At 35.2% G+C, this 24093-nt stretch overlaps 1 protein-coding gene across 9 annotated transcripts in view; it reads right to left on the reverse strand.

Moving 5' to 3' along the window:
• Positions 1–24093, reverse strand: part of CADPS2 (calcium dependent secretion activator 2) — a 504393-nt gene that overhangs the window by 205300 nt on the left and 275000 nt on the right. For all 9 annotated transcript variants that reach the window (XM_053609275.1, XM_053609274.1, XM_053609271.1 and 6 more), the window contains exon 8: positions 16124–16263. In XM_053609275.1, coding sequence (XP_053465250.1) covers positions 16124–16263 — 140 coding nt within the window. The remainder of the gene's footprint in view (positions 1–16123; positions 16264–24093) is intronic.

The following is a 24093-nucleotide window of genomic DNA, read 5'->3' on the forward strand; positions in this document are numbered from 1 at the left end:
AATATAAAACACTTGCAAAGGGAACCTGGCGATTCAAGGTTTAATACTGACTAAATATTTTTCTCAATGGTAATATTCTTACCTGCTTTATTCGTGTCTCTCTGCCTCTCTCTCTTCCACCAACTAGCATTTTTATAACCACTTTTCATTTTCATCATTCTGTTAATTTCAGAAAAGACTCTTCCATTTTAAACATATACCCATGCTCTCAAAATTCTGTAATTTTAATTTGCTCTCAAATTAAAAAATTCCTTCTGCCAAATAGAAGCACAGAAACTCAAAGGGTGGAATCACATAGTTGGGTAGCACCAGGCGGTGGCCCTGGGAAATGCTGTAAGGGGGCTAACGAACACATTTACCTTTTTGTGTCTTCCGGAGCTTCCTTAAGCACATGTATTTATCATACAAAGTACCCAGAAAAGTCTCATGTTATTTTCTGCCAATTAACAAATTGCTAACATGTCATGTTAATAAAAAAAGCAATTGACCTAAGTAGAAGAGCTAATTACACGGAGTAAGATAATTAAACGATTCTCAATATGTAATCAAAAATTATGGCTGAAAGTGTTTCACAATGTTGTCTTTTTGTTTTCAAGTATCTGCCTATCTGCAAAATTCTAATCAGTGTATCCGTATGCACAAAAGACAGATCCAGTGCAGATGTTAATTTGTTGCATGATAGAAATCAGGTGTTCAATTACAAATAATGGGGTGTTATGAGAGAACGTTCAAGATTTCCATTTAGCTGAACACATGCTTCTCAGCCGACAAATGATTGCAAAGCATTCATATTGGAATTAGCTACTAACATGCACCCAAGGCATAGCACATTCAACTCCTTTATTATCCTCATTATATAATATTCACATCTCCAGCCCTGTGTGTTTCTTAATTTGCCACTGATTTAGGAGTTTGAACATTTGCAGACCTCAATTCTATTTATTGTACCTGAATTCTTTTAAAAGGATAATTTTGATTTTTATCTAAACTCCAGAGTACTTTAACACCAGGGATTTTATTTTTTCCTAATCTTACATTTAAACAATCAAAACCATTTGCTTTTGTAGTAAGGTAAATTCCTTGAAGTGGTTACATCAAAATATTCTAGGCTTCTAACACATCAAGCCTATTTCAATAACATCTGGCAAAATACTACCTAAATGATATTTTAGCAAAGTAACTACACAGAGTAGATTAATTATATTTACTTGCTAAAAGATATTATGCAGATTTGCTTTTTATATAATTCACTATAAAGTCACAGGTTTAAAACATAGTTATAAATTGAGCTATTCCCATGCCAAACCTAGAGACCAATACAATTTTGTGACAGGAATAAACATCGGATTGATGTAGAATTCTATGTCCTAAATTAACATCCTATTGCTTAGAGTTTGTGAATTAGATATTGAATAAGTGATAGGGCGATGCCTCAAAAACCTCATTGTCAGATAATCACAGAAGAGACAACAGAAAGATCATTTGATTAGGTAGCAGAGTAACAGCAGTGTACATCAATAAGGATTTCATTATTTTAATTCAGAACATACGACTTTTTTAAAAGTACATGAATTTTTAAATTTTATTCTCTTATTTAAAAAAAATCAATTCCAAAATATATAACTATCTAAGATGTCTTAGTCATTAAGAAAATAAACAAATGTGTTTCTGAGTAAGTAGCATTAGCAGAGCCTCAAAAATTATTCAGAAGTAATAATGGGCTAAAATTACTTCTGCAGACCCAGAAATACAAAGTTATTTCTTATGGCCCAAATCCGGCTTGCAGAGATGGTTTGAAAGGAGAGCATTTTGGAAAATATACATTGAAGTTCGTTTTTCAGGACATGTTCTCTTGATTCTTACAACCCTGTTCATTCTATTCCTCATGACCGCAGGTCAGAGCACTTCACACACATATCTGGCCTGCCTGGCCTTTGGAGGCATTTGAGTGTTGTGAAATCCTGGTTAGTGGGATCACTTGAGGAGCAAAGTACACAGTATCCTTAGCAGTGTTGCCTAGTGGCTTACAGAAAAACTCTGAAATCAGACACACCAAATCACAGAAATTTACTAGCTGTAAGACTTTGGGAAATTTTTAACCATTTTATGCCTCAGTAATTTCATCTCTATTTGATATTGTATCTACACTATAGAGTGGTAAAAAGTAATTGAGAACACAATTTAATGGGCTAGGTATCTCAAATCTAAATCACTCTGCTTTATTTGGATGTCACAGATAGATGAAGTCATACGTTGCACCGTATTTACAAAACAGTGTGTTAGGGATTAAAATGAGGAATTAAGGATGAAATGGACACAGATCAGAGTCAGAGGAAACTTGCAGGTAGGGGAACTAAGAAAAACATCTTCAGCTAGAATTAAAATATATAGTGCAAATTATCCTAGGTATGTGATTCTTGAGATGAAAGTTTTCTACTGAGTGAAAAATCGAATCTATCAAAAATCAAGGTGTCTTCATACTGTAAGCAGAAATCATACCTAGGAGGATTAATAAGATGAAAAGGTCCTCAACTCATTGCATTGCTAAACTGGATGCTTAATGAGAGAGAAAAATAATCACAATTAATCAGGTGTGGCATTTACTGATGAGTGCCCAAACAGGTTGAAATTTTTACACAGGCGGGTCTTATGGAAAACAATCACTTTTTTTTTTTTTTTTTTTTTTTTGCAGTTTTTGGCTGGGGCTGGGTTTTGACCCGCCACCTCCAGCAAATGGGGCTGATGCCCTACTCCTTTGAGCCACGGGCACCGCCCCAAACCATCTTTTTACATAAAGGGGATGTTGGAACAAAGAAGGGGCCCGACAGGGCTTTTTCCCCAGTTGAGTTTTCATATAGGACTTTAAGAGTCAGACAACCTCAGCTCCCCCATCAAAGATCTGGAAAAGTGCTAACAAAGATAAAGGGAAACAGAGACCAAGCCTCCCAGGCAACCACAGACTCATTCATTAGTCAAAAACAAATAATTCACTGATGAGAGTAATGAAAAGCTGACATGGATGAGATTAAGGAAAGTCAACATCTGAGGCTTTCAAGAAGCACATACTCTCCGTAGGTTGTTTAGACAAGCGTCTGTAAATGGTAATATGTGCAAAGATAAGGAACCAAAAGGTATGCTCAGAGAAGACAGAAGCACCATGTAACAGAGGAAAAATTCTAATGGAAAATTGTGAAGGAGAAAAACATGAATATTCAAAATTTCATTAACTTTTCAATGTATGAGGCATGACTTTTATTTTAGGCATTAATTATGTAAAGGAAAAAGTTTTGTCATCTTTGTTTTTTTTTTTTTCTCACTGTTTTCTTTTTGTCTTGTCTTTTCTCATTTTCTCTAATATATCCTGAATCTTGACGGAACTTGAACTGGTGCTTTGAGCTAATCATTATGGCCAAAATGTTTCAAGTCACATTTCATATCTGATTTCACTTTTTTTGTTGTTGTTTTGGCCAGGGCGGGGTTCCCAGATATGGGGCCAGCACCCTACTACTTGAGCCACAGGTGCCACCCTGATTTAACTTTTTTTGTGGTACACTTATTGTTTAAATTCCTTTCAAGTATATGTCCTTTAGATTAACCAAATGTTTGATTTTTAATCTAGAATTTTAAAAGTCCATGAAATCACAACGATATTTGCAAGTTGCTATGTAGTGTTAAGAGGATTTGTAATTCATATATTATACTATAACCTTATCTTTATATCAATATTTGTTTAAAAAGTAGACATTTCCTAAATCATGATAAATACTGAAAGAAAAGAATAAATCAAACAATACCCTAGAAATCTGAAAGCAATTTATGAATTTAACTTAGTGTTCATAGCAATTTAAAAAACACACTGTTTAAAAATACTATAAATTCCATTCTCTGAAGTTCAATGATCCAATAAAAAATTAAATTGTACCAAATTAAAGAAACATTTAAAGTTTTATGATTGTTAACCTTTCTTAACCATAGATTATTTTAACAGAGTCTACTGTGGGTATGCTCTTGAATTTGGAACTAAATTTATAGCTCAGCTCCTACAAACATTCAAGCTAATTATTTCAGAATGAATGTAGAATGACACTTTAATTAGTAATGCGTCTCCTGGCAATTAAGATTCTCTTGCTTCTCTCAGCAATTAAAATGGCAAGGCATATTATTAAGGTCTCACAATTCTTTATACCTCTTTCTGACAATTACCAAGGGAAACATTAAAGGCAAGATCGTGGCTATAATCCATTCACTGACTATTTGGTAGCAGGATAAACACTTTCTTCTCCTTGTTTAGTAATTTTCATTTCACTCACATTACCTATCAATCATTAGTGCAATTTGTGCTCTGGAACACAAAGATCCATTTTCCATTTTATATGACTTATTACAACCAATTGATTTTGCAGAAATTCAAGTTATTGGGATGATTTTAATTAAGACATAATTTTTAACCATTTATTCATGCTATAACTTTAATGGTCAGAAAATTATGGGTACATAGAGAATGCTTAATGCTGGCATAAAATACCAGCAATGAAGTTATTAGGTGCCTAAAATTACCGTAAATTGAATCTATTCATATAACAAAGAGATATGCAGAGAAACAAAAATATATACACAAAACTTTTGATACTGTAGGTAGGAATGGAAGAGAAAAACATTTTTATTTTTAACTTCTATACACCTAAGAACATTTTTCTAAGTAGTATTATTAGATGACTTTTGTTCTTTCTAAAGATTCTAATTTCAATTTTTTATAATGAATATATATACACGTCACTACTGTATAGGATATTTCCAAGTTTAATGATATATATGATTTAATGATGATATATGAAATAAGATCAAAACATTACAATTTGTAAATCATGGTTTAAATTATCTATATTGAGAATAGTTAAAATTGAGTATTAATCATGTGCCAAGGTCTTAGCCACTTTATCAATATTAACTCATTTAACCCTTTGAAATAGTTAGTTATCATATTCCATTTAACACACAAAGAAGTGAGCCAGAGACGAGTTAAGTAACTTGCCCCTGGATTACAGGGCTGTAATTAGGTACTTGCTGTGCACTTCAGGTACACCAACTAAGCTGTACTGCCATGGTACACGTATTACTGCACATTAGTTAAGTTTTAATCACATCCTAAAATATTTCATCAATTACTTATACATTTTGCTATAAACACACCTAATACTCTCATTCTCTCAAATGGCATACTTCCTATATCTTTGAGTGAATAACATACGGCTGTCTAAAACTAAGGGCAAGCTTTGGAAAGCAAATTCTATCAAATATCCATAGCTGTCTTAATTAAGGGCAAATGCTAAACAAATGAGCACTTGTCTTTCTGTAAACAACAACAACAAAAACATAGTTGTGTCTGACAGAAGTATTTGGGGCATGATAACTTTATTCATATTCTTTGCAGTTTTTTTTTTTTTAACAGTAACATTACTTTCCTGTTTCATTGTAGCTGTTTCATTTTAAAGGGTTTCTTCTAGTCCAATACATTTTATTTATTTTATATTTATTTATTTATTTTTGTTATTGTTTCAGGTTAATTGAAGGTACACAGAATTAGGTTACACTGTTTGCATTTGTTAGGTAAAGTCCATCTTATAGTGTGTCCCGCCCCCAAGAGGTGTGCAATACACGGTACCCCCATCTCCTCTCTCCTTCCCTCTCCCCACTCCCTCGTTCTCTGGATCCTCACCTTGAATTGATTTGAATTTTCCTCTTATGTGGGTATTAGATCATCTATTGGCTTAATATTAGAATTGAGTATATTAGATTTTTGCTTCTCCATTCTTGTGATACTTTACCAAGAAGAATGTGTTCCAACTCTATCCAGGTTAAGACAAAAGATGTAAAGTCTCCATTTTTTAAAATAGCTGAACAGTATTCCATGGTGTACATACACCACAGCTTGTTAATCCATTCCTGGATTGGTGGGCATTTAGGTTGTTTCCACATTTTGGTGATTGTAAATTGAGTTGTGATAAACATTCCAGTACAACTATCCTTATGATAAAAGGATTTTTTTTTTCCCTTCTGGGTAGATAACTAGTAATGGGATTGCAGGATCAAATGGGAGGTTTAATTTGAGTTCTTTGAGGATTCTCTATATTTCCTTCCAAAAACGTTGTAATAACACCAACAGTGTGAAAGTATTCCCTTTTCTCCACATCCATGCAGCTTTGAGACTTTGTGATAGGCCTACTGTCACTGGGGTTAGGTGATACCTCAAGGTAGTTTTGATTTGCATTTCTCTGATGATCAGGGACCACTAATATTTTTTCAAATGCTTGTTAGCCATTCATCTGTCTTCATCAGAAAAGATCCATATCTCTTGTCCAATGGTAGATGGGATTGTTTGCTCTTTTTTTTGTTGATTAGGTTGAGCTCTCTGTAGATTCTAGTTATCAATCCTTTATCAGATTAATACCCTGAAAATAGCTTTTCCTATACTGAAGGGTTTCTTTCTGCTTTACTTGTGTCCTTAGCTATGCAGAGCTTTGCAGCTTAATTCTCATTTGTTGTGATAACCATTGAAGTTTCTCATAAAACCTTTCCCCAATCCAGTATCGAGAGTCGTTACCACACTTTCTTCTATGATTTTTATCATGTCATGTCTTAGATTTAAATCTTTTATCTATGTTGAGTCAATTCTTATAAGTGGCGAAAGGTGAGGATCCAGTTTCGATCTTTAACTTGTGGTCATCCAGTTCTCCCAGCATCACTTGTGGAATAGGGATTCTTTTCTCCACTATATGCTTTTGTTTGGTTTCTCACTGATCAGATGGCAAGTAGAGACTAGTTGCATCTCTTGCTTTTCTATTCTGTTCTGTATGTCCATGCCTCTATTTTTGTGCAAATACCATGCTGTTTTGAATACTGTGGACTTGTAATATAGCCTGGAATCTGGTAGGGTGATACCTCCAATTTTGTTTTTATTACTAAAAATGGCCTTTGCTATATGAGATTTTTAATGGTTCTATATATGGTCTTTATTTTTGCTTCTATTGATATAGTGTATTACATTTATGGATCAGCATATGTTAAACCAGCCTTACATCCCCTGGATGAAGCCTACATGATTGTGACATATAATTTTTTTAATGCATAGATGCAATCTATTAACTAAGATTCTGTTCAGTATTTTTGCATTAATATTCATTATAAATTGGTCTTTAGTTCTCCTTTTTATTTGGTTCCATTCCTGGTTTTGGAATCAAAGTGATATTTGCTTCCTAGAATGTGTTAGGGAAGGTTTCTTCCTTCTCAATGTTTTGGAATAGGTTCTGCAGGATAGATATGAGCTCATTTTTGAAGGTGTGATAGAATTCTGATGTGAAACCATCTATTCCCTGTTTTTTTTTTGTTGTTGTTGTTGGAAGCAATTTTATTGTTTCTGCTTGATACTGGTCTGTTCAAGAGATCTATTTCTTCCTGGGTTCTAGGGAGCTGCTGTGATTCCAGGTATTGGTCCATTTCCTTCACATTGCCAAATTTCTTGGCATAGAGTTTTGTGTAGTGGTCAGAAACAATCTCTAGTATCTCTATGGTATTAATTTCATTTCTGATTGAGGTTATTAAAGATTTCATTTTTCTGTTTCTGGTTAATTTGGCCAACGGTTTATTGATTTTATTTATCTTATAAAAGAACAAACATTTTTCATTAATTTTCTAAGTGATTCTTTTATTTTTGATTTCATTTATTTCTGATTTTTAATTTAATTTTAGTTATTTCTTTATTGTGCTAGGTTTGGGATTGGATTACTTTTCCTTTTCTATTTCTTTAAGATGATTCATTAGATTGCTGATGTGCTCTGGGATTGGATTACTTTTCCTTTTCTATTTCTTTAAGATGATTCATTAGATTGCTGATGTGCTCTCTTTCTGTTTTTTTGCATGTGGGCATCTAATGCAATAAATTTCCCTCTTAGGACTACTTTTGCAGTGTCCCACAGATTTTGGTAGCTTGTGTCTTCATTGTAGTTATGCTGAAAAATGTAATAATTTCCTTTTTTATCTTTTCTTAACACAACTGTCATTTAGAATAAGGCTGTTTAGTTTCCATGCCTATGTGTGAGGATGAAAACTTTTGTTGGAGTTTAGTTCCACTTTTATTGCTTTGTGGTCTGAGAAGATACAAGGTATAAGCAAATGACTTATTTATTCCAAAAAGATAATACGAACAAAATTCAAATCTAGAGTATTTTTTATTTTTGCCTTTAATTTTTGATAAGTATTGGTTATATAATACAACATTCTTCTTAAAAATATTAACTCTCAGGCTGGGCATCTGTAGCACAATGATTACAGCATCAGCCACATACACCAAGGCTGGCAGGTTCAAACCCTGCCTAGGCCAAATAAGTAATAATGACAACTGCAACAGAAAAATAGCCATGCATTGTGGCAGGCACCTGAAGTCACAGCTACTACATTGCTTAAGCCCAAGAGTTTGAGGTTGCTGTAAGCTGTGACACCATGGCATTCTACCTAGGATGACATAATGAGACACTGTCTCAAAAAAAAAACAAAAAAAAAACTAACTCTGGGGTATATTCCTACCCATAGGAAATATTGCTGAAACTTCCTCCCATAGATCAACCACACATCACAGGAATGGTTTAAGTATAAATGTTGAAATAGGAACTTTACTTTCTCCATCACGATTAGGCAACAACTCATTAAGGAAAATAAAAACCCTCACTGTAGAAAACAATAACTTTGAATTTTTAGTTTTTTGAGAAAGAATATATTTTTTATAACATAGTCTTTAAGTTCACATAGACATCTGTAGACAAAAGGAATTTCCTATAATTCTTCTGAGGTGGTATGATTTTTGGTACAGTGGTACCAATTAGAAAGTATTATAATTTGAAGTTTATATCCAAATAAGCAGTCCCACACTTAACTTTGAATGTAAAAGAATTGTGAGCATAATTTCTGTAATCTATTCTTTCTTTGGAAAAGAAATCATCCATTCATTCAACTCATATTTATTTAGCTTCTACCAAGTGCTAAGCAATACTCTAAAAATTGGGTTGAACTCTAAGATATCACCTAACTCCAGTAAGATTAGCCCACCTCACAAAGTCCCAAAACTGCAGAAGCTGGCGTGGATGTGGACAGAAGGGAACACTTGTACTGTGGGACTGCAAACTCATACAACCTTTTTGGAAAGAATTATGGAGAATTCTTAAAGAACTAAAGTCAATCTTCCATGTGATCATGCAATCCCATTAATAGGTATCTACCCAAAAGAACAAAAATCATTTTACCACAAAGACATTTGCACCAGAATATTTATTGCAACTCGATTCATAATTGCCAAGTGTAGAAGCAACATAAATGTCCATCATCTCTTGAATTGATCAACAAACTGTGGCACATGTATACCATGGAGTACTATTCAGCCATATGAAAAACTGAAGACTTTGCATCTTTTATGTTTACCTAGATGAATTTGAAACACATTGCTCTGAGTAAAGTACCTCAAGAATGGGAAAAAAAAAATCCAATGTATTCAATACTAATGTGAAACCAATATATAAATAATTGCACATTCACATGAATGATAAAACAGTATAGTCTAGTGGGTGGGGGAAGGATGGATGAGGGCGATTGGAAGGAGAAGGGAGAGAAGGAATCTCACCTAATGTGCACAATGTGAGGGTGTTCAGCACGCCGCCTGGGTGAAGGGTTCAAGGTAGCTTGAACTTTACCTTGGAAGTGAGAACAATGTAACCTAAATATTTGTATCCTCATATTAATTTAAAATAAAAAATGATCTGTGAACAGTTAAAAAAATGGGTTTAAAAATAGTAGCAGACAAGGTTCCTACCCTATGGAAGATAAACTTTGCTGGGGAGCTAGATAGTTAACAAATCATGTTATGGAGATAACACCGTAGTTGGAGGGGTAGCCAATAAATAATAGTCAATAAATATGACATCAAGGTAATGATAAAAGCTTGAAAAAAGAATGAAACAATTTAAAAGGATAGAGAGCTGACAGCAGAGTGAGGAGGAGACTTTGTAGGGTGGACAGGATGGGCCCTCTGGAAATGGCATCTGAGCAGGGACCTCAGACAGGAGAGGAAGCAGGTAGGTGCTAAGAGCATTCTGTATTAGAGAGAGCGATAGCAAAGGTCTTCAGAACCCCAATCTCAATGGCGCTAACCTCTGCCAGCAATTATTTTATCAATCATTACCATATATAATTAGGCCAATTGTTTAATCACATGAGTGATATGGTAACTTAAAAATAAAGTCATTTAGTCCTTAAGTACTGAGCAAGCTGTTCAGGTTTATCAATCCCTCCTCAAATGAAGCACATATAAAACTATAATTTAAAATACACATAAAATACATGAGATGAAATTGAAATTAACTTGATATATAGAAACTAGTGAGATCAACAATGTATCATAAAACTGGACACATTTTTATACCACAATTGGCAAGACCTGATAGACTGTTTAGAGAAAAACAGAGCAAGTCATACTTGTTTAGTGACTTTAAGAAATCAAATGTTAAACTAGCAATTGTGCTAAAACATAAAAAAGTATCAGTAATTGAACGGCGCCTGTGGCTCAAAGGAGTAGGGCGCCAGCCCCATACACTGGAGGTGGTGGGTTCAAACCTCACCCTGGCCAAAAACTGCAAAAAAAAAAGAAAAAAAGAAAAAGAAGTACCAGTAATTTAAAATAAGTTCGAAAATATCTGTAATTTTATAAATAAGTTACATGTCATTAGGCTGAAATAAAGGGGAAAGTGCTATCTCAGGCCTGTCACTTGTCATGGAATAATCTCCAGCTGTTCTTTTTTAGAACCTGAACTATATCTTAGATAAATCATTCAAATTAATTACTCATGGTTAAAGCTTTTATCTAGTATTTTTATCTTTCTCCTTTGGACACAGAGAGAAGACCATATAAAGTTAGCAGCAAAATAAACACACAGAGAAAAACAAACAGCCATAACAGCTGTCAAAGAAAAATGTAAACTGAAGCCTGACATTTAAGCAAAAAGTCCTAATAGGGGACATAACTTTTAGATTCTCAAGGAATTAGTGATGACTTGTATACTTCTATTTTCTCTCAAGCACATCCTTTTGAACAAAGTCAAATGATGTGGTTTAAAAAAGGATATTATTATAATTGAAGACACTAATATAGGATTTCTACGAAATCAGGATTAGAGAGAGAGCATGTTCAGCCCGGCCATATGAAGAGACTGATATAGTTCAGGCAAAGGTAAGATGTCAAAACAATTATTTTAGTTAAGAACATATAGTCAAGTCATTCTCGAAGATAGGATTAGAATGAGAAATCAGTTTCCTCTGGGAAAGAACAGACTTGTTTGTCCTAAGCAAATTCCACCTTGACATAAAAAAGATTTCCCTCCCTTTGCTCATATGACTGTCCCCTAAATTAGTTGGAAATCCTAAATCATAAGCTAAAGAATGCAACTTTATTAGAGTGCAGTCATTTCACTTTATGAGCAAATACAATGTTTGAATGTTAAATGTATGGATAAAGTTTACATAGGGATGATGCCCTAGCTCCTCAATGCCCAGCTGGTCTGTTCTCTCGGACATCATGGAGTCGCAAAGCATGGCCACTTTGGTGGTCATCTTGTTCTTCCTGCTAGATGCTGAACTGCCTTCTCTCCCCTACAGCAATAGAGAGGCCGAATGTCTCTTATGGCTTTATGACATAAACCTTACTGGCTTTATGACAATGTCAAAAATTTTCGGTCTTTCAATCCATCCATTCATTCAACAAACATTGCACAGGCAAGCGTGTCTCTATATGAAGAGAAATACAGGATTTGTACGGCAGTGGTTTTGCTGAGACACTATCTTACACACTCTTAGCTATGGAAAAACTCTTCTATAGTTATATAACTATAAAATCTTTATTCATTATTTACTATAAAAGTAATCAGTTGCTTGCAAACTTCTGATAGATCTAGATAAGGGTCATAACGCTTCCACATAGTAGTGACAGCAAATTTAATTTTCTTTAACATTTTTCTTTCTCCTTTTCAGTTATAGAGTTTATTGTCATAATAGCCATTTGTCTTATTAGTTACATTTTATTTTGCCTTTCTTTTGGTGGAGAAAATAACCTTTGGATTAGGAAATAATTTTATTTAATAAAAACAGGAATAGTATTTCTGAGCTTTAAGTTAATACTGCTACCTAGCCACTAGGCTATGCTAAAGTATAGTACAAAATACTTCTATCTGGATGATACACAAAAAAACGCAGGAAAATAAATTTAAAAGCTGGATACGAATCATTCAACTGTTCAAAATCTAGCTGGTACTTCTTTTCACAGATTTATCTAATAGCTGGTTCCTGTAATTAGTTTATATGACATACCCCAAAGCAATAAACCAAGCTTTTGCTAAGTATATGTCTTATGATAATGCCCAGTTTGATTTTAAAGTGATAGAATCATCATTACTCTTATTTTATCCAAATTAAACATGTATTTTCATTTGCATATAGTTAATCCCACTTAAAAAAACTTTAATGTACAGTCATGGACTAATTTCATAAATATGAGCTTTAGATCAAATTTATAAAATTGTACTTCCTGATCCAAAAAATAGGTCATTTTAAAATTCAACAGTTGAGAAACAGACTCCAGTTATTTCATTTATTTGAGCACTTTTTTATATTACTACCACACTCTATTCCCTGTAACTTGTATTTAGGACCCTTTAAAATTTTCAGTTTGTGAATGCAGCTTGCTCTCATTTTTATTATTTTTTCTTCAGACTCTAAGGGGTACATTATTATCTTTTTCATTATTATTCATGTTAATAGCTATCTTTGGTGATATATTATAAGAGGCACTAGGAATCTAAACAGGTCTAAGAAACTTACAGCACAGTTGGGAACACATACCAAAATATAGATAACATTGATAAAAATATTTATTCAGGGGAAATACAAAGTCTATAGATAAGTGATAATTATAAAATAGGTAATATATGTTAAAATAGTTTACATAAGATATATTTGATACTTACATTATTAAAACAGAGGATAAGTTTTTACTACTAAAATCCCCAAAGACTGCAAAATCTACAGTGCTCTAAAGATAAAAATCCATAACCCTCCAAGTTACTGTTTAATCCACTTGGCAATTGTATCTGTAAACAAGTTTGCCATATTTTAAAGATAAATTAATCTTTAAAAAAAAAAACTTGGATTGTCCCTTTTAAAATTAATTCTACATCTGTTAATTACTCATTACAGAATGAATTATTTATAGAACACAGTCCAGCCTCCAAACAAACTTATATTCCTGTTATGTTACTGCTTTGATGTATGATAGAATACTCAGAAGAAGGAAGGCAGTTGATTTTTTCTTCTTAAAAGTAATTAAGTGCAGTAAAATCCATTTGTGAAACACCTCAGAATACTACACATATAGTTACACTGTAGGTGAAATCATGTTTTCCCATGTACATCTATACACAGAGGCAGTATTCAAAATGTTAAAAATTATTAACACAGGCACTCGGAAACCAGAACGGATGCTATGGTAACGTTCCTTTACCTGGCCCCACCCACAGGGATCAGCTGCTGTTCTAGCAACATTGAAAACGTTTAATTCTGTTAGATCATGTTGAATGTAAGCATTAAAATAGTTTTTGTTGAATAACTATTATGGAATATGTTCTTAATTTAATTCTGCTACATAACACACTAACTCAGTAGCACAACATCACAGAAATCTTCACTTTTGACACTGCAGATACTATCTGGAAATGCCTGTTAGTACCTCTTTGTAGTGGTAGATAACAATTGATGTGACTGAGATACAAAGCATTCCTGGTCTGAATCCTTCAGTCAATTCTTGAACTTTATGGATTAAATTGAGAGACTATCATATCCCATCTTTAGTTTTTCCCTTCACCTATAGTCTTAAGCATAAACCAACTGTGTAGCCATTGCGGGTGGGGGGGTTTCAATTTAGTCAAAGAGATGTGAAAAAACATTTTCTAATGTTTAGTGCAAAGGAATGAAACCCGCCCTGCCCAAATCAAGTCTTATAAGGGGTTAGATTGTCTCACCCACCTGGGAGCATTCTAAACCAATAAACTGCCACATTAGAGCAGGAATTTTGTCTCACTTAAAGCCTTAGAACTTGGCCAATGCTAACTTCATTTCAGTCTTTGATCCTGGGATAAGCTGAAGACCCTGGGGGTATTATTCACCATGGTGCTGGCCATGGCTGTCTTGTTCTTATGATAAATAGGCTCTTGTTTCTTTTTGTGCCATTTGTCAGAAAAAAAGAAAAAAAAGGACTGAGTAAAAAACAGTAGAGAGATAGCTGCAGTTCCTGTGTTCTTGAGAGCATTAGTACTTATGCTCTCAAAACATAAGACACTCCATGACAGGGACACTGAACCTGCGATAATTAGCTAACAGCTTTTCCAGCACTATTGCCTTGTGTATATGCTGTCATGTGACCAGAATGCCATTTCTCCCACCTGTCCACCTGCTCCATTCTTCCTTCAAGTCTAGTTTCACCTCAGAAACCAGGTCTCTCATGAGATTTTCATTGCCCTTCTGCAGCAAAAATTGGGAATTATTTCTGCTAGGTTCCCATTCTTAACACATATATCAGACACTATCATAATTATTATACATGTCAAAATTATATTATTTATAATATAAATGATAAAATTATATTATGCACGTAAAATTATATTATACACGTCAAAATCCCTGACCAATCAGTTCCTATAGGCCTGCAATGCTATCTTGTTGAGGTTTGTCCTCAACAAGACATTGTTGCCCTGATTGGAAGAGAGTAAGTACACTCCGTACACACCTGCTGCATAATAACATGACGGGCAAGCAGGTGGAGGCACAGCCTCTGTATGAAACCCCAGGAGCTCCATCTGCATCATGAGCTGAGCACAGCTTCCCTTTACTTTGCATTAATGCATTGAACACACCTAAGGTACACTCTCCAAATTACTGTTTCCTTTTCTCCCTCCATGAGGCTTATTCTGACATTGCATCTGCTGCCCTCTGAAACCAAGAAAGAAATTTAATCCTTAGTCTCATCCCACTGTAATATACACCCTTGGGCTGCCACTTGCCCAGAGCCTCATGCTGGTTTCCATAAGGGTCATCCAAAGAATCTTCTTTATCTGTGGAATAGATCTAATCTATCTGCTCTAATGTTGGTGATTTGGCTGTGAAGCCAGCAGAGCCCTCTCTTCACAAGAACACACTTTCCCTAGACTGTTTGTAGCTAAACCCTGGGTGAGTCACTTTAGCAACTATTTCTCTCCACAGCAAGAAAAATGGTCACATTCCTTTCCTAATGGCTGATACCCCTTATGCTGGGACTTGGTTGTGGTAAATTCCAATGTGTAACTCCGAGAAAGACCTATGTTTTTGGAAACTCATTTTGTTGTATTCAAGAGTTCAGATCAGTTTCCTCACCAGCTCAAGAGATGAAGAGCCTTGGCAGAGAATAACATTGACTCTGACCCAGGACCATCCCCAGGAGACAGCCCCGGCCTGTCTTATTTGTCTGTCAGCAGCAGTTGCCTCAAACATCGATTTAGTTTTCACTTACACACTGACGAACATGCACATACCTCCTGTTAAATTTTATATAGCCTTCTGGATTAGATCTAAACCATCCTTAGCTTTTATAGATACTATGTACGTTTAATTGCTATATTTTGAAGCTATATTATGTATATATACTATGTACGTTTATATATACTTTTCTATATACTATGTACATTTAACTAACTGTATTTTGAAGCTATTTCTTAGAGTTCACCTCCATACATTGGTGCTATTTATCAATATGACTGGTGTTTAATACCAATACAATCAAGTATCAATATTGTGCTAGCAGGCAACAGTTATACTGCCTATATCTTTTGCTATAAAGATGTTTTTGGATTAAAATATTAGGTAAAACCATCGATGTAGGTGAGCTCTTTGGAAAACTCCATGTGAAAGCCTGATATACCGGGTCTCCCACTAAATGGACAAAAACAATACACTGAAATGAGATTCAATATTTTAGGGGGAAACACCCCATGAACTCACTCACCCACTATGCTTCATATGTGGTGGTTTATCCATCCGCACTGCCAGTTTGATTTTTAAGTCAGAGTCCTGGCTGTTTTTTGGAACTATCATTCGATGTAATTCAGCTGACTTGGGACTATTAGAAGTCGGGTATAATATCACCTGAAAAAAAAAAACACAAACATTTAAATGCCTGATACAGAGTATCTGTTGTTTAGAACTGAAAATTTTCTATGTGTTTTCCTGTTTGAGGAAAAGGTATCAATGCCCAAATGTATCTAATAAACCATTCAACTCCTTCCCATCACACCAGATGGATTTTCAATACAGACGTGTTTATTTTTTGACAAATAATGTGTTTTCACAGTATCATATAATGAGTTTTCTTCCTGTGTTACTTCCTAATGAATGAATACCACAACAAACTACAGCTGAACTGGTGCCGAAAAGTACTTCATGGACACCTACAATTTTAAGAATACTCTAAAATCTTTGGGCAAAGCAGTTCTGAAAGAAATATTCTTTTGAAATTACAGGTAACATGCTTCAAAGGCAAATTCAATTATTTGAAGCAGCACAAACATGCCTCATGTCTGCACATTTTTATTATAAAAGAGCATTAAATGAAATCAACTCAGAGATTCAAAAGACTAACCGTAGCGCAGGCAGGGGTCCTCAAACTGCAGCCCGCGGGCCACATGCGGCGGTGTGATTGTATTTGTTTCCGTTTTGCTTTTTTACTTCAAAATAAGATATGTGCAATGTGCACAGGAATTTGTTCATAGTTTTCTTTTTTTTTAAACTATAGTCCTGCCCTCCAACGGTCAGAGGGACAGTGAACTGGCCCCCTGTTTAAAAAGTTTGAGGACCCTTGCCAGTGTAGAGCATACCAAAGAAGGATTTTCATCCTGACTATATGTTTTCAAAACTTCGAGGATGATAGGACTGAAACAAAATAATCACTTTCAGTAGAACTGCCGAATTACCAAATGATTGTTTTATAGTCGTTCACTTCCCAAAGCTAACTCAGGAAAGAAAACCCCACTCTTCAGATGTTAAGTGCCAGATAAATAAAATAATGTATTTCCCCCCTTTTTAGTCAGTGATGACATCTTTTAAACAAATGGGGTGGGGAACCTGTGGCCTCAATGCTACACGTGGCCTTCCAGGCCCCCAAGTGCTGCCCCCGACCCAATTCAAACCTCACTGAACAAACCCTTTTGGATTTGTTTCATGAAATTTAGAGTCAGTTAAAGGGCCAGATTGAAAGATCCACATGTGGCCCGAAGGCTGAGGAGAAGCCTTCATGGTTATTTAAAAATGTGATTCCTATAGCCAGAAAGACCACACAAAGATAGGAAGTGGTGCAGTGCATTTTAAGCCACTCTTACTTTAAACACATGTGCAAGTAAATAAGCCTAAAGTTTATGTGAATGGTAGAGGAATGCTAAAATTTATTCCTCCCCACAAACAAATGGACACTTTTGTTAAAACTGTATCTCAACATATGCTTTTGTGCATAAACCCCAGGGAGGCCAAAGCAGCAACTGATGACACTGAAAATTATTTCTCTGTAATATTTTGATTACTATTTAACATTAATGTAACAAAGCCCAGGTAGTCTAATCAGTTTAAGGAGGTTGCCTTCTACTGTCCGACTCTGGTGGTAAAGTGTTTTTAAAGCATACATGAATGTGTCGTGCCCACCCTCAGCTTCATTTCCATGTTATAAGTGGAAATATTCGCTAAAAAACCTTCAGGCAAGGCTCTTTCTCTCTAGGAAAAACAACACAGTCATACAAGCTTCCAAACTAGTCTCAGTTTGAAAGTTGTTAAATGTATCTACTATTTTGAGACTTTTCCCAAGCCCATCCTAAAAGACAGGGTGATGTTAAGACCAACGCATCTAGACACTGAAGCATAGAAAGGACACCCAAGAAAAGATTCAAATGGCATTCACGATGTTTTCAAAATTATGATCACACTCTAGAATGAATTCATTTTGACTGTTAAAATATCCAGTATAACATTTTATATATTCTTTCCTAAATGACAGTACAAAAAAAAAGTCGATACTTTTTGGCTCAAATCAGTAGACAAAGGAAAGTCATTATCAACTTAAAAAAATTATTCTGAAAAAGAACCCAAGACAAAGATAGAGATATATGTCCTCTGCAGCTAAAGCTGCTGTTTTCATGGTAGGTCTGGAAAACTTTTTCTTTCTCTTTTTCCCCACCCATCTACCCACTCCTCACTTAAAAATTTTTTTTTGGTATGAGCCAACTACACACTTTATTGCTTTTTAATTCTTTCTATGTTTCTATAATAATTGGTATTGCTCCAAATTCTAAGAAGTCTTATACAGGAGGAGAATATTTAATATTCTAACAATTTCTCATTCTGCAAATGCTGATGATAGGTTACTAAAAGAGGTCCCCATAATCACTAAGTAGAGCTGATACACAGATTAAAGGCCATTCCAGTGTTGAATACCATCATTTTTGCCTCATTTTCTTTTTTAGCCGGGTATTTGTAACTGAGACCGTGGAAGGATTCATGGCTCAGCTCATGACATGAGAACACAAACATGAAAGACACAAATGGCTCGGATCCTCCGAGGAGCTCACAGTCCTCGCTACCGGCACTCTGCTCTCTGCTCACATCACTTTTCCCTCTGTCTTTCCATCCTTAGGACACGCAGGGGTTTCCTGACTTTGACAGTGGCTGGGCTTATTCACCACCTTTTGTTTGGCTTCTCCGTCCACCTCCACAGACCTTAGATCATGCTCAGAGAGGTGTGTCTGATGTTGCCGGTAATAGTAATGAACAGATTTAACAGACATTCAAACATTTACTAAGAATCCTCCTGTACCTAGGTTCACATCTAAATTACAATATAGACCTGTACCAAGGTTAGCTTCTTATATCATTTAGCAAACTATTCTGCTCTTTGCCATTCATTTATCTTGACTTTTCTCGACGTATTGCTGCTGCTTTTAGTTTGCGTTTCTTGCCAACACTTTAAATGTCTTGTGAGGTAGAATGACACAAAAATGTTTATGATTCCTTATCTTAAATGTAAAGCCGCTGTAACTTATGATAAAATGTTAACAATCCTTGTCATCTTTGCTAAGGTGTAATGAAAAACAAAATGATTTTTCTAGGTTTTGTTTAAAAGTCTGTCAAATTTCATCCACAGGAAGATCTCTCTTTTAAATTACACGTAGATAAGCTGGCGTCTCTATGCCATTCCTCTTCTGTTGAGATGCCTTAATTAAAGGCAAGCCATGTGCATTTAAGCACATATCACATTAATTAAACCTTGTGAACTATAAAGTCAAGGCCATCTAAATTTCTAATTCTATTTCAACAAACATCTGAAAAACTAAAAACTAAAATACAAAACAGAAAACACTAGGGGTGAAGCTAGAAAAACAGGAGGGCTAAATAAGCCTTCTGGCTGAACAATTCCCTACCTTTTCCTGAAAGTATCTCTTAGCATAAAGGAAGAAAAAAGACCCTGTAACCACAATTATTTTAGGATATCTTATAATGAAATAATAGAAATACCTATTTGCTACAATTCTAGCTCCTAAGTGGGTGCCGTCAGCAATTTTTGAACACATTGGGACAATCTACATAGAGGAGTTGATGTTTCCTTTGGGAGTTTAAAACAATGCAGAAGATTTACAAGGTGGACACAGAGAAAAATGAAAAATAAACACCTGGGAGATGTTGGAACCAAGTCCTTTATCAGTAGCATTCTATCAAAAGGCACCCAATTCTGATGCTGACATTCTTATTGTCACCCTGGTTTCTCAAGCTCTTCCGGACATGTTCTATGTCTATTCCCTGGACTCCCTCAGTCAGATTCCATTACTTGCCATCAAAAGAACATTAAATGATACCAGCACTTATTACATTTTCTGCCATGGCAATCCTCTTTATGCCCTCAAAAGCTAAGCAGAAGACCCTGTGAGCACCAAATTGTAAGAGTTAGGAAAAGAAAGAGGACTCTGTCACTGAGACCAGAGGACAAGGAGGTAGAAGAAAAATCAAAGGATGGAATGCGTAAGATTGAAGGGGGAGGGTGGTTCAGGGAACAGGAAGTGGTCATTGGTGTCAAATGATGACTAAGAGGTTAAGCCAGGTAGGGCCTGAAACGCAATTGCTTTGTTGAAAACCAGAGGTTAACAGAGTTCAGCAAGAGAAAGTTTAGGTGAACAACAGTCTGAGGGACAAATTCTGTGTGAGGAATGGAGGAAGACTTCACATAAGGGTTGGTTAACCAAGATCAGCTACATTGGGCAGGGTCGTTTTGCCTGAAAAGGTCACTGCGTGCAAAGGCCAGGAGGATGAAGATACTGCCAAGTGGGTTAAGGAGAAAACAAGAAGGTTGTGTTTATGCATGAGACCTGAAAGACAGACTAGGGACAAACTGCAAAATGTGTTTTGCTAAGTGTATACCTCATCATATAGGCAATATGCAGTCAAAAGATGTTTATAAGCTAGAACGGTGACTTTCCACCAGTGTGCTGGGAGAGGATCTTCAGTGTACTGCAAAAAGTTTTAAAGATCTTTAATTAAATTATTTTCCAAAGAAGTTCAAAGCACAATAAGTATATTCATTTTTTACTCTTTTTTTTTTTATCAACATATTTTAAGTGTGCCACGAGGTAAAAAAAGATGGAAAAACACTGAGCTAGAGAATGGCAATCAGATGTTCATCCTCAGCTGTTTGCTATCTTAAAGAAGAGTCGTGTGTGGGCGGTGCCTGTGGCTCAAAGGAGTAGGGCGCTGGCCCCATATACCAGAGGTGTTGGGTTCAAACCCAGCCCCGGCCAAAAACTGCAAAAAAAAAAAAAAAAAAGAGTCATGGGACGCAACATGCAGCTGGGTGTTCTCACAGCCGACTACACGAACTGGCCTTAAAAATCCACATTTAAAACAAAGAAAGGAAGGAAAACTATTCGCTGAAGTACTATTTCAAGGTTTTATTCAAAATACTTTTTTGCTGACAGACAGATGACCTTGAGACAAAGGATCTTTTAAGTAAATGCCTGAGGAGGGAACATCTCTCCGAGGAAGTAGGCACCTATGTCTATGAGAAACCTTGAATTTTTAGTTTCAGTTAACATTTCTCTTTCTCATCCCATTGAAAGAAATTTCATAGTTCAGCAAAGATTCATAATGACTGTTCCTTGTGAACCCTTCAAGTATCTTCTTGAGAAGACCTGGAGATAGTATATGTTGTGAAAGGACTACTTGAATTTCCTTCATTTCAATAAATATTTATTTAGTAGCTGTAAATAATTAGCATGTATTTGCTGAAGTATCAAAACCACTATATGGTGTGAAGACAATGATTCAGGTGATCGTTCTGAGAGAAATCTACATCCTTCCATAGTAACATTTCCCAGTGTTTTAAGACCTTTGCAGTCGCTGAGTCTAAAGTGTTTTCTCTCTGTTTTAATATCACGCTCCCCTGTTCCACTTAGTTGAAACAAAGCACACCTGTCTGCTCTCACTCACATAACACTCTTTTGTAGACTGAAAGATCAGCATTAAGTCTTCTGTCAACCTTATTGTCTACGAGACAAATACAGTTCCCTTTATTTTTAAAACCGGAAAGCATCATGGAATTTACATATGGAACTGATCAAACTTCCAACCTCTTACAAAAAATGTGAACTTGGACAAACAGAGAACCACGCTTCTCCTTGCACATCTTTTCATCAAATGGCCTTTATTGAAATAACAAATAAAATGAAATAAAAGAAGAAAAAAGGAAAGTATATCTTAAGCATATATATTTTCCTTGATTTGAGCTTATTAAATGATAGATGAGAATTTTTTATTTGTATGATGGAGGGTTGAGGATAAAGAAAAGGAAGTGAACACATGTAAATTATTCCTAATTTTTTACTGACATCTCTACTCAGTAATAAACTATTGCATGAAGAAGCATTTGGATACACTTCGCAGGGTGCATTCCTGTGAACAAGCGCTGTTGTACAGTAAATATGATAATCGCTTCATGGTACATAAGGTAATTAAGCCACTATTTTTTTTCTTGCTTTTTTCCCCCATTTTTTATTGAAATTGTATATATTTATGTTATACAGCATGATGTTTTTATATACATCTACCTAGTGGACCGATCACCACAGTCAAGGAATTAACATATCTCTCTCTACACACTGTTACCATTTGTTTTTGTAAAATCTCTTAAAACCATAGTTCCCTTCAAATTCTATTGTAGACCTTCACCAAGTTTTGGTTGGTTGATTGCTTGAAAAGATGGGATGGTTGGATTAATGAATAGATGATTAGAAAAATTAAAATTAAAAAGACAAACGTAAAATTGATACTTCACTGAGGTGAAAAGAGAGTAAGTCTTTCTAACTAAAGTACTGCCAAAATTTGATAAAACAAAATGATGGTAGTAAGGTCCAAAATTTGAATGCCATTTACTTACCAGTGTTTAAAAATTCATTTCTTCCGTTTCTGGAATGTCATGATAGGTAGAGGACTGCCCTCCCAAAGATGCCCATATCCTAATGCGCAGCACCTGTGAATGTCACCTTAAGTGGCAATGGGGAACTGGGTGGCTAATCAGATTATCCACCTATTCCAGTGGGCCCCATATAATCACAAAGCTTCTAAACTCTGGAAGGGGAATGTAGAAGAGCCAGTGTTGGGGCGATGTGATGTGAAAAACACTCAAACAGCCAATACTGGCTTAGAAAGTAAAAGGGGGCTGTGAGCTAGAGAAGGCAAACAGCTTCCAAAAGCTGGAAAAGGCATAAAAAATAAAATTAAATTAAAAACAAAAAAGGAATTCTCTTCTAGAGTTTCTAGAAAGGAACGCAATACTGCCAACATCTTGATTTTTAACCCAGAGATCTAAACTTCTAACCTTCAGAACAGTAAAATAATCAATTTACATGGTTTTAAGTCACTATGTTTTTGGTAATTTGTTGCAACAGCAACAAGAAACTAGCACATAGACCATAAAAGCTGAGATTTGTTCATAAAAGAAAATTAAAGTTACCTTTTAAATTTCTTCAGTCAAGTGTGTGATTCAAAGATACTTTTACATACAGATTTCTACCCCTCACTTTGTTTGCTTAATTTGTGTGTGTGAACTTACTTCTCTCACATTCCTGAAGCATTCTGCCTGTAGCAAATCTTTTGAAACATATAACTTTTTTCTCACTTTGTATTAATTAATGTAGTTATATCAAGGTTTGACTTTTATTACGATAAATCAAAAAATATTTAAAGGTTTAACAATGAGGCTGATTATTCTGGTGACTGGAATGATGACCACCAGGCTCACACTTCTAACAAACTTCAAGTTCCCTGCACCCAAATGAATGAGGATCATTTCTTCCATTTCAAAGCCTTCCTTAAAGAGTTTGAAAGAAATAGAGTTTGTCAGTCACTATAATTCTCATGATTCAGTTTAGGACAATATCCTTCATTCATCTCTGTGTATCATTTTTATTGCTTGTAAGTATCAAGTTCATATGTCTCCTTGGATGGAGAAACATACTCCAATACAGCTACATCTGTGTTTTTAAAGCCTTATCTATACAGGAAAGCATCATTATTATGCTTGATCTAGTCCCCTCAGCCATAAATTATGAATAGCAGTGACCTTTATTTTTTCTTACCTGCATAGTTTGGATTAGAGGACAGAGCATGATGGCTTTATCAAGTTTCTTTTTACTAGTCTGGTTTAATGACGTCTGCCATTTACAGAGAACCTTCTGAGTGTTTCAGAGTGCTTTCTGAAATTTAAATTAATTCTCACATCACCCTTAAAAGGTAGGCATAATCTTATGAAGTAAATAACTTGACACTGAATTTAACACCTATGGAATATTCCTTCATGATGACAATAAATGCTTCCAATTCTACACATCCTTCTCAATCCAAAACCTTAGGGAACTTAATTATTTATCAAACATTATAATATAAAATTTA

The sequence above is a fragment of the Nycticebus coucang genome, chromosome 11 (assembly GCF_027406575.1).
Source record: "Nycticebus coucang isolate mNycCou1 chromosome 11, mNycCou1.pri, whole genome shotgun sequence".
Classification (NCBI taxonomy): Eukaryota; Metazoa; Chordata; class Mammalia; order Primates; family Lorisidae; genus Nycticebus; species Nycticebus coucang.